Source organism: Salvelinus sp. IW2-2015, linkage group LG37 (genome assembly GCF_002910315.2).
Source record: "Salvelinus sp. IW2-2015 linkage group LG37, ASM291031v2, whole genome shotgun sequence".
Taxonomy (NCBI): domain Eukaryota; kingdom Metazoa; phylum Chordata; class Actinopteri; order Salmoniformes; family Salmonidae; genus Salvelinus; species Salvelinus sp. IW2-2015.
In genome coordinates, this window is record NC_036876.1 from 3003485 (window position 1) to 3017677 (window position 14193).

Below are 14193 nucleotides of genomic sequence, written 5' to 3' on the forward strand. Positions count from 1 at the left end.
ACACTGCAGCAGGGGATTTGGCCCACTCCTCCATACAGACCTTCTCAATCCTTCAGTTTCGGGGCTGTCGCTGGGCAATACGGACTTTCAGCTCCCTTCAAAGATTTTGCTATTGGTTCAGGTCTGGAGGACTGGCTAGCCCACTCCAGGACCTTTGAGATGCTTCTATACGGAGCCACTCCTTAGTTGCTGGCTGTGTGTTTTCGTGTCGTTGTACATGCTGGCGAGAACCAGCCCACGACCCATGCTTCAATGCTCTTTACTGAGGGAAGCGAGGTTTTGGCCAGGATCTCGCGCCGATTACATGGCCCATCCATCCTCCCCTCCAGATACGGTGCGAGTCGTCACTGTCCGCTACTTTCTGGCAGAAAAGCCATCCCCAAAGAATGAAGTATGTCTCCACCTTCGGCCTGCTTCCCCACGCGTTGAGCAAGAATGTGTACCTCCTCCGTGGTCTGTGTACTCATCCCTGCTTCTTCCTCCAAACACGGCGTGAAGTGAGTTTAGACCAAAAAAGCGCTATTTTTATTTCTCAATCAGACCACATGTGAACTTTCTCCCATTCCTCCTCTGGATCATCCAGATGTGTCACTGCAAAACTTCAGACGGCCTGGACATTGCGCGGGCCTTGAGCAGTAAGGGACCTGCGTGCGCTGCAGGATTTTAATCCTATGACGGCGTAGTGTGTGTACTAATGCTTGTGTCTTTGGAGACTTGTGGTGCCCAGTCTCTTCTGGGGGGGGGGGAGTCATTGACCAGGTCCTAGGCCGTGTTAGTTCTGAGGCTGCATCCCTTCACCGTTCCTATTGATCATTGATGCCCCCACGAGTGCTGAGATCTTGCATGGTAGCCCCAGACCGAGGGTGATTGACCGTCATCTTTGAACATCTCCATTTTCGAATAATTGCACCACAGTTGTTGCCTTCTCACCAAGCGCTTGCCTATTGTCCTGTAGCCCATTCCCAGCATTGTGCAGCAGTCTACCAATTTCTTATCCCTGATGTCCTTACACAGCTCTCTGGCTTGGCCATTGTGGAGAGTTGGAGTCTGTTTGATTGAGTCTTGTGACAGGTGTCTTTTATACAGGTAACGAGTTCAAAACAGGTGCAGTTAATACAGAATGAGTGGAGAACAGGAGGGCTTCTAAAGAAAACAACAGGTCTTGAGAGGCGGAATTCTTACTGTTGCGTAGGTGATCAAATACTTATTGTCATGCAAATAAAATGCAAAAATTACTTAACAAATCATAGCAATGTGATGTGTTCTGGATTTTCGTTTTAAATTCCGTCTCTCACAGTTGAAGTGTACCTATGATAAAAATTACAGACCTCTACATGCTTTGTAAGTAGCAAAACCTGCAAAATCTGCAGTGTATCAAATACTTCTTCTCCCCACTGTATATATTTAATCCATTTTGAATTTGGGCTGTAACACAACAAATGTGGACTAAGTCGAGGGATATACTTTCTGAAGGCTTTGTTGGTAGTTATGAACCCTTCAGAAGAAATCTCACACATGGCTTCATATCCTCTTTGTGCATACGTGTTTGAGAGCGAAAGAGAGAAAGTTCATGTGTTTGTGGAAAAGGGAAGGAGAAGGTAGAGGAGAGTCTCTGTCTAGCACTAATGGTTTCACTCATTTGTTTATGGTAGTTTTCATCTTCTGGCTGTTTCTCTTGCTCTCCCCTGCTGTGGCTTTTGCTCTAATGGCATTTTGATTTTTTTGTGTGTGTGTGTGTGTGTGTGTGTGTGCGCACGCTGTTCTGCCTCTGAGAAATTGCTTCATTCAAGTCAATTAGGCCTATTGATTGTGCAGAAAAACAGTTTTTCTAACATTAATATATTAATTTGTTAATTCCTTGGTAAGCAGCAAATTAAAACTGTAATGTACTGTATAGTGCTGCAGTCAATACAGATCAATATGATGCCAGCAGTACTGGCAGTTGTCTACCCTAACAACCAACCAGTGCGAGCCGATCGTCTTTCCTGTGACGACATCACCGGCCCCTTAGCAGTCAACTGCTGAGAGCTCGGCTCTCACACACACACACACACACACACACACACACACACACACACACACACACACACACACACACACACATCGTCACTCACGCACACACACAGTCACAAATAAGCCTACGCACACAGCCCGCTACTCTATTCGTGGCTGCTGTAAATCATGGAGGCTGCCTCCATGGTAAACAGTTCGCCTGGAGACGAGTAGCTAACGCGCAGTGAGAGAGCTAACGTAAGCTTAGCGGCCAACTGTCAGTTAACCATGGAGGATATCTCAGCCGAGACCGACCCCTATCTCCCTTACGACGGGGGAGGGGATACCATTCCCCTGCAGGAACTTCCTAAAAGAGGTATGCCACGATCCCCGCACCTTTCKTTCCTTCTGTATGGAGGTTGGAGGTTCATTTCTATCTGTCTGTCCATATGTCCGTCTGGCTACAGTTAGTCATGGAGCTGGATAATCTAACGCTCAAGCTCCCAGCTGTTGTTATAAAGACTAAAATGGTGTGGCGCTTATGATTTAGAACAGATAGGAGGGCTGTAATGTGTGTGTGTGTGTGTGTGGGCGACAATATTATCTAACTAATGTTAGCTGGKTGTCATTCTTCGACCATTCCCCTGCTCATTGATGATTAACCTTGGCAGTTTGTGACCCAATATCTGGYCTGTGTGTGTGCGTTATCTGCGTGGTGAATTAGCTGGGTGTGTTTTTTTCACAGGAAGGCTTAGCTGAGCTGGATGAAGCAGTGGCCAAGGAGTAGCAATGTGTGCCACTGCCTCCACCCTTTAGTCTCTTGACTTAGAATAAGCCGTTAAATGTTTGTGTGTGTTCAAGAGAGAGACACGTGTTTGGTGTGTGTGGGAACACCTCTATAACAGCTTCCAGATGTTGGTCTCAGTGTGGTGCTGATCCATTTAACATGCAACAGTGTTTGAAGAAAAAAATATTTATTTTATTTTATGAATATTACTAACAGCACCCGATTTTAAACACATTTTGTCAAGGGATCAGTGGAAAACGTTTTGAGTGTTTAATACAATACAATGTATTGTAATATTGTTGATGTTCTTAACCCAGGGCATTATGAACACAGGGATATAGGTATCCACACTAGGCTTACTCCACCAATTATACATTTTTCATCGCAATGCTTTGTGTAATCCCATTTTATTGTTATTAAACTGCAAAGTTTTCTCTGTAAATTGTCAGGATAATTAGCTTGAAAAATGAAAGATTCTCTACGATGCCTAAATGTTCCTTCCCAGGGCCCGAGACTTGGTTCATCTAGCCATGCGCTGCACAAGTCCTAGTAAAACTCTGTGTATGCTATTTTGATCTCACTTGAGTTGTGTTCTGATTATGAGGGAGTCCCTGATATATTTAGTATAAAAAAAGGGGTTCCAGAGAACAAAACACTAACTCACACTAACATCTATAAAGCATCTGCTATCCTCCTTATTACCTGTACAAAACCTTTACATTCTCAACATGATTCAATGTTGTGTGGATATATCCTTTTTTTCACAGTTAACTAATATATTGTTCTATCTTCCCCAAGGCCTTAGCCATTCATGGCACACCGCTTAATAATATCCTTGCCTTCAATATAGTGCTGAGCAATTAGTGCTTTTTGAGGTTGTTTCAGTTCGATGATAAAAAAAAGAATCACTTTTTTTCATTTTTTTTTTTAATCAACTGTGCATAATATGGGTAAGCGCAGAATAAAACAATTAATAAAAGTTTTTTTTTTAATTGTAGTGGCTGACCATTACTGCTTTAACATAATTTATTCACATTACTTWAATACAATATTTGTTTAATTTGATGACTTTATTTCATTCCAAGTCATCATCTCATCTCTATAGAGCTGCTGCCTGTGAAGAACTACTAAAATAATGATTTTGTCTGACAGCAAAGTAAATAAGGCATACTTTTATGACTGCTGAATACCAAATATCAATCTCTTAGATCATGTATTTTCAGATGACAATGCTCTGGAAGCAGCTGCTTTCTATCCCTCTAGATTGAGAGAAGAAAAACCACACAGTCTCTGTCTGCTCCACACCATTCTTATTATAACTCAGTGCTCCACACAGACAGGACAAGTATGCTGGCGCACAATGGGTTGTGGTAATTGTAGTTGCCACGTTTTCTGCGCTAAACTATCTAGAATATTGGCCTGTTGGCAACTACAACTCTCTACTACATCGCACAGTTCAGGCTTGATCTGATTTGTCTCTACAGAAACTGTGCATTGAGCTCACAGCAACAAAAAAAACGGAACAAAATGGAATTCAAATACTTTAAACAAAGTTGGTCAATTAGTTGTTTACAAAACGAAAAATAACCTACATTTCGGTTAATCGCTCAACTTAAACTTAACCTACCACGTCACTGATTATCTCAAAAGAGAGAAACTACTTAACGTCAGTCCTATTCCATCCACTTTCAGTTTACGGTTGAGCTCCTTAGGGTACGTCCCTATCTGTGTGTCTGAGATAATGGTTTGTGTTGGTGTAGTCCTTGTTCATTACTTTCCCTTGCTGAATGAAATACACTGGCAAAGGATTTTCTCTCTCTCGTTCCCTAAATGTTTTTTTTCTCTCTAGTCTGTTATGAGGTAGGCCTTTCGGTCACGTTTCCTTACTAGCCTTGTGCAGGCCAGGGTTAGTTGCAGCCTGCTGTTCTCCAGCCCCAGTCAGTCCAGCTGCTAAGCTGAGCCTCCTTGATCTGCTTTGCAGGACTGGAGTAATGCTGGAGTAGCCTGATACTGGAGTAATGCTGGAGTAGCCTGATACTGGAGTAATGCTGGAGTAGCCTGATACTGAGTAATGCTGGAGTAGCCTGAACTGAGTAAGCTGAGTAGCCTGATACTTGAGTAATGCTAGAGTAGCCTGATACTTGAGTAATTGCTAGAGTAGCCTGATACTGGAGTAATGCTAGAGTAGCCTGATACTGGATAGTTTAATGCTAGAGTAGCCTGATACTGGAGTAATGCTAGAGTAGCCTGATACTGGAGTAATGCTAAGTAGCCTGATACTGGAGTAATGCTAGTCAGATAGCCTGATACTGAATATGCTAGAGTAGCCTGATGCTGCCAGTAGATGGCCTGATGCTTGCCAGTAGCCTGATGCTGCAGTAGTCTGATGCTGCAGTAGTCTGATGCTGCAGTAGTCTGATGCTGCAGTAGTCTGATGCTGCAGTAGTCTGATACTGGAGTAGACAGATACTGGAGTAGACAGATACTGGAGTAGTGGTGGAGTAGTCTGATACTGGAGTAGACAGATACTGGAGTATCCTGATGCTGGAGTAGTCTGATACTGGAGTAGTGGTGGAGTAGTCTGATACTGGAGTAGTGGTGGAGTAGTCTGATACTGGAGTAGTGCCTATGTGCACTAAACCCTGACACTGAATGGTCTCACTTTAGGCATGTAACTGAACACACAAAGTGCACGTGTGTGTGTGTGTGTGTGTGTGTGTGTGTGTGTGTTGTGAACTCATTGATCAGTGTTGCTGTTGTGGTTGAAATCAGTCCCTTGTAGGATTCTGTTTTCATATTGTTATCATTCAGCTGGATGCTGTGTGAAGTGCCTGCTGCACTGCAGGACCAGGGTTGCCTACCCCTGTTCTAGAGTCTAGATTAGAACATCCACTCAACCTCATTATGAAGACATTATTTATCTCCCCCCTGTGGATTTCACTCACAAATCAGGTTGGTTGGAAAGTAGAAGGCGATTATGTCCATCTCAATGATTGACTTGACTGCCTGCTCTGTTTGCCAGACTGAGACTGTTTCAGCTGACTCCACAAGAACAAGCCATTTCACATTGGTCTTCCTCACGAAGGGAAGCACCYGATGAAAGCTATTAAACTAGTGTAACACACACACACTAGTTCCTGCTGCTCTCTGGGAAATGCCTATTTCTCTCTTACACTCCTATTTCTACATCAAAGGGCTTCATATAGACCTAATACTGTAATTGGAATGGCTTGGCTTGGCCTGGCCTTCTAAAATCAGGTTAGAGGTCTGAGAAATCCTTTACTCATTTCTCTACTCCTAGTGGTAGCAAGTAGTGTAGTGAAAGCACACATTTATAGCGTCTCTGTTTATTAGTGTTAATAAATTAGTTTACTTTATTTTCTCATCCTCGCCATGGTCCTACTTTCCTCAAAATCAAATGTTATTGGTCACATACACATATTTAGTAGATGTTATTGCGGGTGTAGCGAAATGCTTGTGTTCCTAGCTCCAACAGTGTAGTAGTATCTAACAATTCACAACAATACACACAAATCTAAAAGTTAAGAAATCTATAATTATTAGGATGAGCAATGTCAGTGGCATTGACTAAAATACTGTATATACATTGCCTTAGGAAAGTATTCAGACCACTTGACTTTTTCCACATTTTGGTAGGTTACAGCCTTATTCTAAAATATATATTTTTTCAAAGTACTTCTCATCAATCTACACACAATACACCATAATGACAAAGCAAAAACAGAATTTTAGACATTTTTGCTAATTTATCAAAACAAAAAAAACATCACATTTTATTCAGATTCTTTACTCAGTACTTTGTTGAAGCACCTTTGGCAGCTATTACAGCGATTACAGAGTCTTCTTGGGTATGACGCTACAAGCTTGGCACACCTGTATTTGAGGAGTTTCTCCCATTCTTCTCTGCAGATCCTCTCAAGCTCTGTCAGGTTGGATGGGGAGCGTTGCTGCACAGCTATTTTCAGGTCTCTCCAGAGATGTTCGATTGGGTTCAAGTTCAGGCTCTGGCTGGGCCACTGAWGGACATTGAGACTTGTCCCGAAGCCAAGACAACACAGGAGTGGATATGTGCTTAGGGTTGTTGTCCTGTTGYAAGGTGAACCTTTACCCCAGTCTGAGGTCCTGAGTGCTCTGGAGCAGGTTTTCATCAAGGATCTTTCTGTACTTTGCTCCGTTCATCTTTGCCTCGATCCTGACTAGTTTTCCTGCCCCTGAAAAACATTGCCACAGCATGATGCTGCCACCACCATGCTTCACGTAGGGATGGTGCCAGGTTTTTTCCAGAAGTGACYCTTGGCATTCAGTCCAGAGAGTTCAATCTTGGTTTCATCAGACCAGAGTATCTTGTTTCTCATGGTCAGAGTGTTTAGGTGCCTTTTGGCAAACTCATAGTGGGCTGTCATGTGCCTTTTACTGAGGAGTGGCTTATGTCTGGCCAATCTCTACCATAAAGGCCTGATTGGTGGAGTGCTGCAGAGATGGTTGTCCTTCTGGAAGGTTCTACCAGCTCCACAGAGGAACTCTGTASCTCTGTCAGAGTGACCATCGGATTCTTGGTCACCTCCCTAACCAAGGCCCTTCTCCCCCGATTGCTCAGTTTGGCGGGGTAGCCAGCTCTATGAAGAGTCTTGGTGGTTCCAAACTTCTTCCATTTTAAGAATGATGGAGGCCACTGTGTTCTTGAGYACCTTCAATGCTGCAGAAATGTTTTGGTACCCTTCCCCTGTGCCTTGACACAATCCTGTCCCCTAACTCTACGGATAATTCCTTTTTGACCTCATGGCTTGGTTTTTGCTCTGACATGCACTGTCAACTGTGGGACCTCCTATACCACAGGTGGACTCCAATCGWGTTGTAGAAACATCTCAAGGATGATCAATGGAAACAGGATGCACTCGAGCTCAATTTCAAGTCTCATGGCAAGGGTCTGAATACTTACGTAAATAAGGTATTTCTGTTTGTGCGTTGTCATTATGGGGTATTGTGTGTAGATTGCTGAGGATTTTTATTTATTTAATCAATTTTAGAATAAGGCTGTAATGTAAGAAAATGTGGAAAAAGTCAAGGGGTCTGAATACTTTCCGAAGGCACTGTACATATGAAATGAGTAAAACAGTATGAAAACATTATTAAAGTGACTAGTGTTCCATTATTGAAGTGACCAGCCTGCTAGTGAGTGACTCGTCATTCACCAGTGTTTGAACTTTGATCACATTCCCACTTCCCACAGATCAGGTGACAGTCCCAGGTTTCTAGTATTTTATGTTAGCAGTTAGTGCCTAGGATTGATATCCTTAGTTAGCTTAGCAGTTAGCGTCTTGTTTCCTAGCATTGATATCCTTATTTAGCTTAGCAGTTAGCACCAACTGCCTCTCCTATGTATCGTTATAGGCTAACACTAGGCTCTACAGCTTTGGATGTCATTGTGCCAACTGTGCCAAGCCACACAACGTTAGCCCCTGGATGACATGGTTGTACTAAACGGCCCCTGTGGCTGTATGCCACCCTACCTAACAAACTCCAGCACAATATCACACACTGCTGGGAAGTTCAGCAACTACACATCAGTGGTGTGTCCCTGACCGCATGCCATTGGAGAATGGTTTCGAAGGTCAGCAAACCATGAATCATCATCATAAATGAATCACATACCCGTGGCTCAGTTGGTAGAGCATGGCACTTGTAACGCCAGAGTTGTGGTTTCGATTCCRATGTGGGACCAGTATGAAAAATGTATGCATTCCCTACTGTAAGTCGCTCTGCATAAGAGTGTATGCTAAATGGGYAAAAAAATATCTTTAATGTATTTAGCCGTAACTTGACAACGACTTGTCATTAGCTTTGCATCCATCTTCTGCAGATTGTTAGGGTTAAATCGGGTTATGTCAGTTGATGTGATGTCACAGAGGGTTTTAGGTGAATACTTCCTACTACAAGGCCAGATTATCAACAGATTTGAGCTATGTCGGTATTGCTTTGCAGTGTATTCCTATTTCTCTCTCGCTCAGGTAAAATGTCTCTCTGTAAAAATACACAATACACTGTATTGTATTTCAGAGAGCTGAAAAGAAGAATTTGCACAACAAAGAATGGGTCTAATGTTATGCATGCCTACCAGTTGTTTAAAGCACATACTTGAGGAGACAACATTCTCTTCTGATGTTTTTTTGGGGACACATAGTGACTTTGTTCTTTCCCGGACACATTCCAACAGACTCGTACAGTTGTCAGAATGACATGGGAGTTGCGCAACGTGAGCGATTTCCCTCTTTATTGGTAGAGTTGTATGGGTAGATGAATGTAGGGCTGTCTCTGTGCCTTTGAAAAMAATATGTAATCCCTATCATACTCAGAGAATACTGCAAAACAATCCACTGAATTGGATAGTGCACTTACAATTAGATTTTTATAAAGTGTTAGTCACGTGCCGAATACAACAGGTGTAGACCTTACAGTGAAATGCTTACTTACGAGCCCCTAACCAACAATGCAGTTTAAAAGAATACACATAAGAATAAGAAAGAAAAGTAACAAGTAATTAAAGAGCAGCATCTTTGACGACTACGTGCCGTTGTCCAGTGCTACTTCGCATGAATGTGTTTTACTGTAGCAGTGTTTGTTTCTCTCAGATCACATCCACTGCAGAGAGAGATGACCTTTTTCAAAATGGCGGTTGGCTGCCCAGCTGAGTTGTAGTGCTGGGCATTACAAGTCACCTCTGCTCCATCTCCGCCTTTCTGTGTGTGTGTGTGTGTGTGTGTGTGTGTGTGTGTGTGTGTGCCAGCCAGCCAGCCAGCCAGTATAATCTATTTAACTATCCTTGTTAGATGCACTGCTACCAACCAGCACAGTCGAGCATGACTGGATCTGGGATATCAAGCATTAGCAGTGATCATCAGGCATTATTCTTGATTATCGTCATGAAGGACATCATTTTGGAATATATATTTATGGAAATATGGACATTTTTCTCCTATCCTGCATCTCTGCCAGTTGAAACATTTTAAGTGTTGTAATGCAATTTAAAATATTGCTACATTCTCTGTGCTTTTTGATCATGCTAGAAGGGTGACCAGAGCTGTGTGTTCAAATCCCTAATGGTGAACAGAACATGAATTGAACATTGTTGGTGTGGTGTAGCCTACATCCTGTATTAAAACAAGCAGACCTAGACCGAGAAGAATGGCAGACTGTTGGAATCCTTGGCCAGTGTTCACTTTACAGTCACACTTTACTACTGTGCCTCTGTTTCCCCTGCCACATTCTTACTACAACATAACACAGCCTGTTGTGTACACAGATGCATGTGACTGTAGATAGGCCCTTGTGTCCTTGTGGCAATCTTTATGGGGAACTGTTATCAGAGATTGTGAAATGAGATTCGAGGAAGAAAACCTCACAGGCTTGTAAGTAAACATTCTCCTTTAAACCGGAACGGTCCTTTTTGAAGGAAGTCTTTAGATTGTGAATGAACCACTGTTCTGAGACTAACCTCCATGACCAGTGAGTGATTCATTAAAAGGAATCGTAGAGCCCTGGCTCAGATTCTACCCCCTGTGTTCAATCTGCAATTGAACGTCTGCAACTGCACCTTCATTTTGGCTCTGAGCTGCAGGTTTACCCACAGTGCTCTGGTGGTGAGGGYGTAAAGGGAGTAAAGAGGATTTAGTCATCTGATTTATTACGGAGCTGTGTGTGTACACGGGTCAGTAGTTAGTTTTTTCACTGTGTCTGACTCTGGTTGAGATGGAGCAGGCATCCAACGGATGGCTGGATGGACGGGGTTTTCCCCGGTGTGCCACAAGTACCAMTCAGTCAGACAAACTCTTGTTTTCATATGCCAGCAGGCAGCATGTGCAATGCAGTGTTCCTAATGGAGTAGATATTTACCACTTCCAGGTTGATGCACACAGTGTAAAGAATAAACATGAAACTGGGGTTGGTGTAATTTGATTTCAGGGATGATAATCGTGTGAGAAGCAGAAAAGGCTACAAGCACACTGTAGTTATGCCTCTGCTGGTGGGTTTTATGTACAGTAGCAGTGTTTCTGCTGTTGGTCCTTGTCAGGGCGGAGGGAATCATATCTTCTGTGTCAGATGTGACTGTGTTACTCAACCTCCCACTCTTTCTCTGACGCTGTTACTGTTGCCTCCTTTTACCTGGGTTTTTCAGTGGAGGCTGACAGGGAAGATCATTACATCACTGTCTGTCTGACCCAGATGGCTTATTCATAACAGCATTTGGCCCATCCAGACTTCTAGCAGGCTATGAAGGAACTAGTATGCCATTGTCTGGTCTCTCACAAACTCTCTCTCTCACACCTGTAGGATCTAACTACYTCATGTCTAACGGGGGAGGGGTGGTGAGCAGCACCACCCACCTGCTGGACTTCCTGGAGGAGCCCATCCCGGGGGTCGGCACCTACGATGACTTCCACACCATCGACTGGGTCCGGGAGAAGTGCAAGGACCGCGAACGCCACCGCAAGGTGAGGATGCGTTTACATTTTAGAAACTAATTTAAGAAAAGAATAGCTGCACACTAAATATATATAGATTTTTWGTAATTTAGCAGACTTACAATCAGTGTATTCGGCTAGGGTAGGTAAAATAACCACAAGGGTGTCCCCAAGGACTCTGTGCTGGGCCKCTTACTCTTCATCTAGATTCTACATTCTGACCCTCTTACCACTGTATAGTGTAGTTTTGTGTCTGAACAGATGTCTTATGAGCAATAATGTAATTTCCAGGTCAGGTCTTCATTGTTGCTTGTGTMGTTGTCTTGTGGGATGAGTAGGGGGGAGAGGGAGCTATTCTCCACAGTGTCTGCCACAGGTCAGGGCTCATGTTTGTTGTTGTGTTGTGAAAGAAATGTTGTGAAAGAAATGGTGCCCTAGAAGTGTTCCCTGATCCCTGTTCTCTGTGGTGGCTCAGTGTGCATGTACAAGCCTTTTTGTTTCAGTACCATTTATTTTATAACACCTAGTCTTTCTCTACTGGGCTTGGGCAGTATATAAATTGTCACACCTTCATACTGACCTTATGCAATACCGGGATATTCGGTAATATCCGAAGGTTAGCAATGCTAACAAGTACATGTAACATCCTATAGAGAGTGCTAACGAGCGCATTGCAAACATTTTATACAGTCTCTGAACTAGAGTATTTGCAGGACAAACATCTCAGCTCATAAAATGATACAAGTAACTCTAAAATGCTACTCAGTTTGCTGCACGAACAAAACAAATACTAGACAGGCTTTTGATCCAGGAGGAGATTCTTCGCTGTTACCAAAAAACAGTTCAGCGAAACTTAATTTTGGAAGAAGCTAACCACTTAGCTACATAGCTAACTAGCTGCTAAATTAGCAAACCAAATGCACAACTGAAGAGCATTTAGCACATTTTAGACAGTTAACTTAATAGTTAAACAGTGGCAAGAAAAAATATGTGAACCCTTTGGAATTACCTGGATTTCTGCATAAATTGATCATCAAATTTGATCTGATCTTCATKTAAYTCACAACAATAGACAAACARAGTCTGCTTAAACTAATAACACACAAATTATTGTATTTTTCTTGTCTAGATTGAATACATKATTTAAACATTCACAGTGTAGGTTGTATGTGAACCCCTAGTATGTGAACCCCTAGGCTAATGACTTCTCCAAAAGCTGATTTGAAGTCAGGAGTCAGCTAACCTGGAGTCCAATCAATGAGACGAGATTGTAGATGTTGCCTCAGGGCCTGGACAGTTTGCTATCATCGACGGAAAAATGAATTCCCAAATTTATCAAGACATTAAGCAGGAGAATGTTAGGCTATCTTATCTGTCCACCAATTGAAGCTCAACAGAAGTTGGGTGATGCAACAGAACAACGACCCAAAACACTGTAAATCACTGTAAATTCTGTAAATCAACAACAGAATGGCTTCAACAGAAGAAAATAAGCCTTCTGGAGTGGCAGAGTCCTGACCTCAACCCGATTTGAAATGCTGTGGCATGACCTCGAGAGCAGTTCCCACCAGACATCCCAAGAATATTGCTGAACTGAAACAGTTTTGTAAAAAGGAATGGTCCAAAATTCCTCCTGACCGTTGTGCAGGTCTGATCCGCAACTACAGAAAGTGTTTGGTTGAGGTTATTGCTGCCAAAGGAGGGTCAACCAGTTATTAAATCCAAGGGTTCACATACTTTTCCCACCCTGCACTGTGAATGTTTACATGGTGTGTTCAATAAGACATGAAAATATATAATTGTTTGTGTGTTATTTGTTTAAGCAGACTGTGTTTTGTCTATTGTTGTCACCTAGATGAAGATCAGATCAAATTTTATGACCAATCTTTGCAGAAATACATGTTTTAGCAAAGGGATCACATACATGTTCTTACCACTGTAAGATATCTAYCTGGCAAACATTTTGGTTGTGAATTCCATACTGTAACTTGATCACCTGGCGCATGCTGCATAACGGTGAGTGACTCCCAAGTCTCCGGTCTCTCGTCATTGTGTGCTTGTAAACAAACACTACATGACTGGAGATTACTGGTAAACTTCATAATGAAAAATTGTGACAGGTGAGGTGAAATGAAGAATGCAATCTGCTTTATCTCCTAACGTATTGTACAAGTTGACTGCAGGTATTTACTTAAGTAGAAAGAAAACGTCAAAATAAATAGAAGAAACAAAACATCCCAAGGCTATTTCCAAATACCCCGGTATACGGTATACAGCCCAAGTCTCTACAGAACTTCGTCACAAACTTTAATCATGCAGTTTTTGATGAAATCCCCTCCGTAAATGCGGGCTGATTTAGCGATCTCTTCTGCCAAAATAAAACTGGCCTTGACAGCAGCCTGGCCTTGTGATTTGGCTTTTTGAACAGAGCCTGTCGAGATTTGAGGCCTCGTTTTAATCCTCTCCTTTTGTAGCCTTTGTTCCATGTCCATATTCTTGTTTTTGTCCGCGTGTTTCGTTTCATAATGTCGTCTCAGATTATACTCTTTCAGTACCGCCACACTTTCTCCACACAGAAGACACACAGGTTTTCCAGCTACCTCCGTGAACATATACTCCGACTCCCACCTTTTTGAAACCCCCGGTTCTCAGTGTCCACCTTCCTTTTGCCATTTTTGATGGGTATCTGAAAGTTAATTTTACTGTGATGCTGACGACTGCTGTGCCAATAAATATTGAAATGAAGCAGCCTACTGCTCGGTGCGTCACCGTTGCATTGTGGGAAATGTAGTATTGGTGCGTGTAAAAGATCTGCGGCTGCCGGCTTGCTGCGGTCTGCGGGCCGGTTCTAATAATAAATCAAGATCATCCCAGGGGCCGTAAAAACCTTCTCGCGGCCGGATGTGGCCCCGGGCCTTGACTCGACATATTGTG

The 14193-nt window shown here is 42.8% G+C and overlaps 1 protein-coding gene across 1 annotated transcript in view; it reads left to right on the top strand.

The window, feature by feature from the left end:
* LOC111960386 (H(+)/Cl(-) exchange transporter 3-like) overlaps positions 1–14193 on the top strand; it is a 76354-nt gene that overhangs the window by 26922 nt on the left and 35239 nt on the right. The window contains 1 exon segment of the mRNA XM_023982359.2: positions 11129–11289. Coding sequence (XP_023838127.1) covers positions 11129–11289 — 161 coding nt within the window.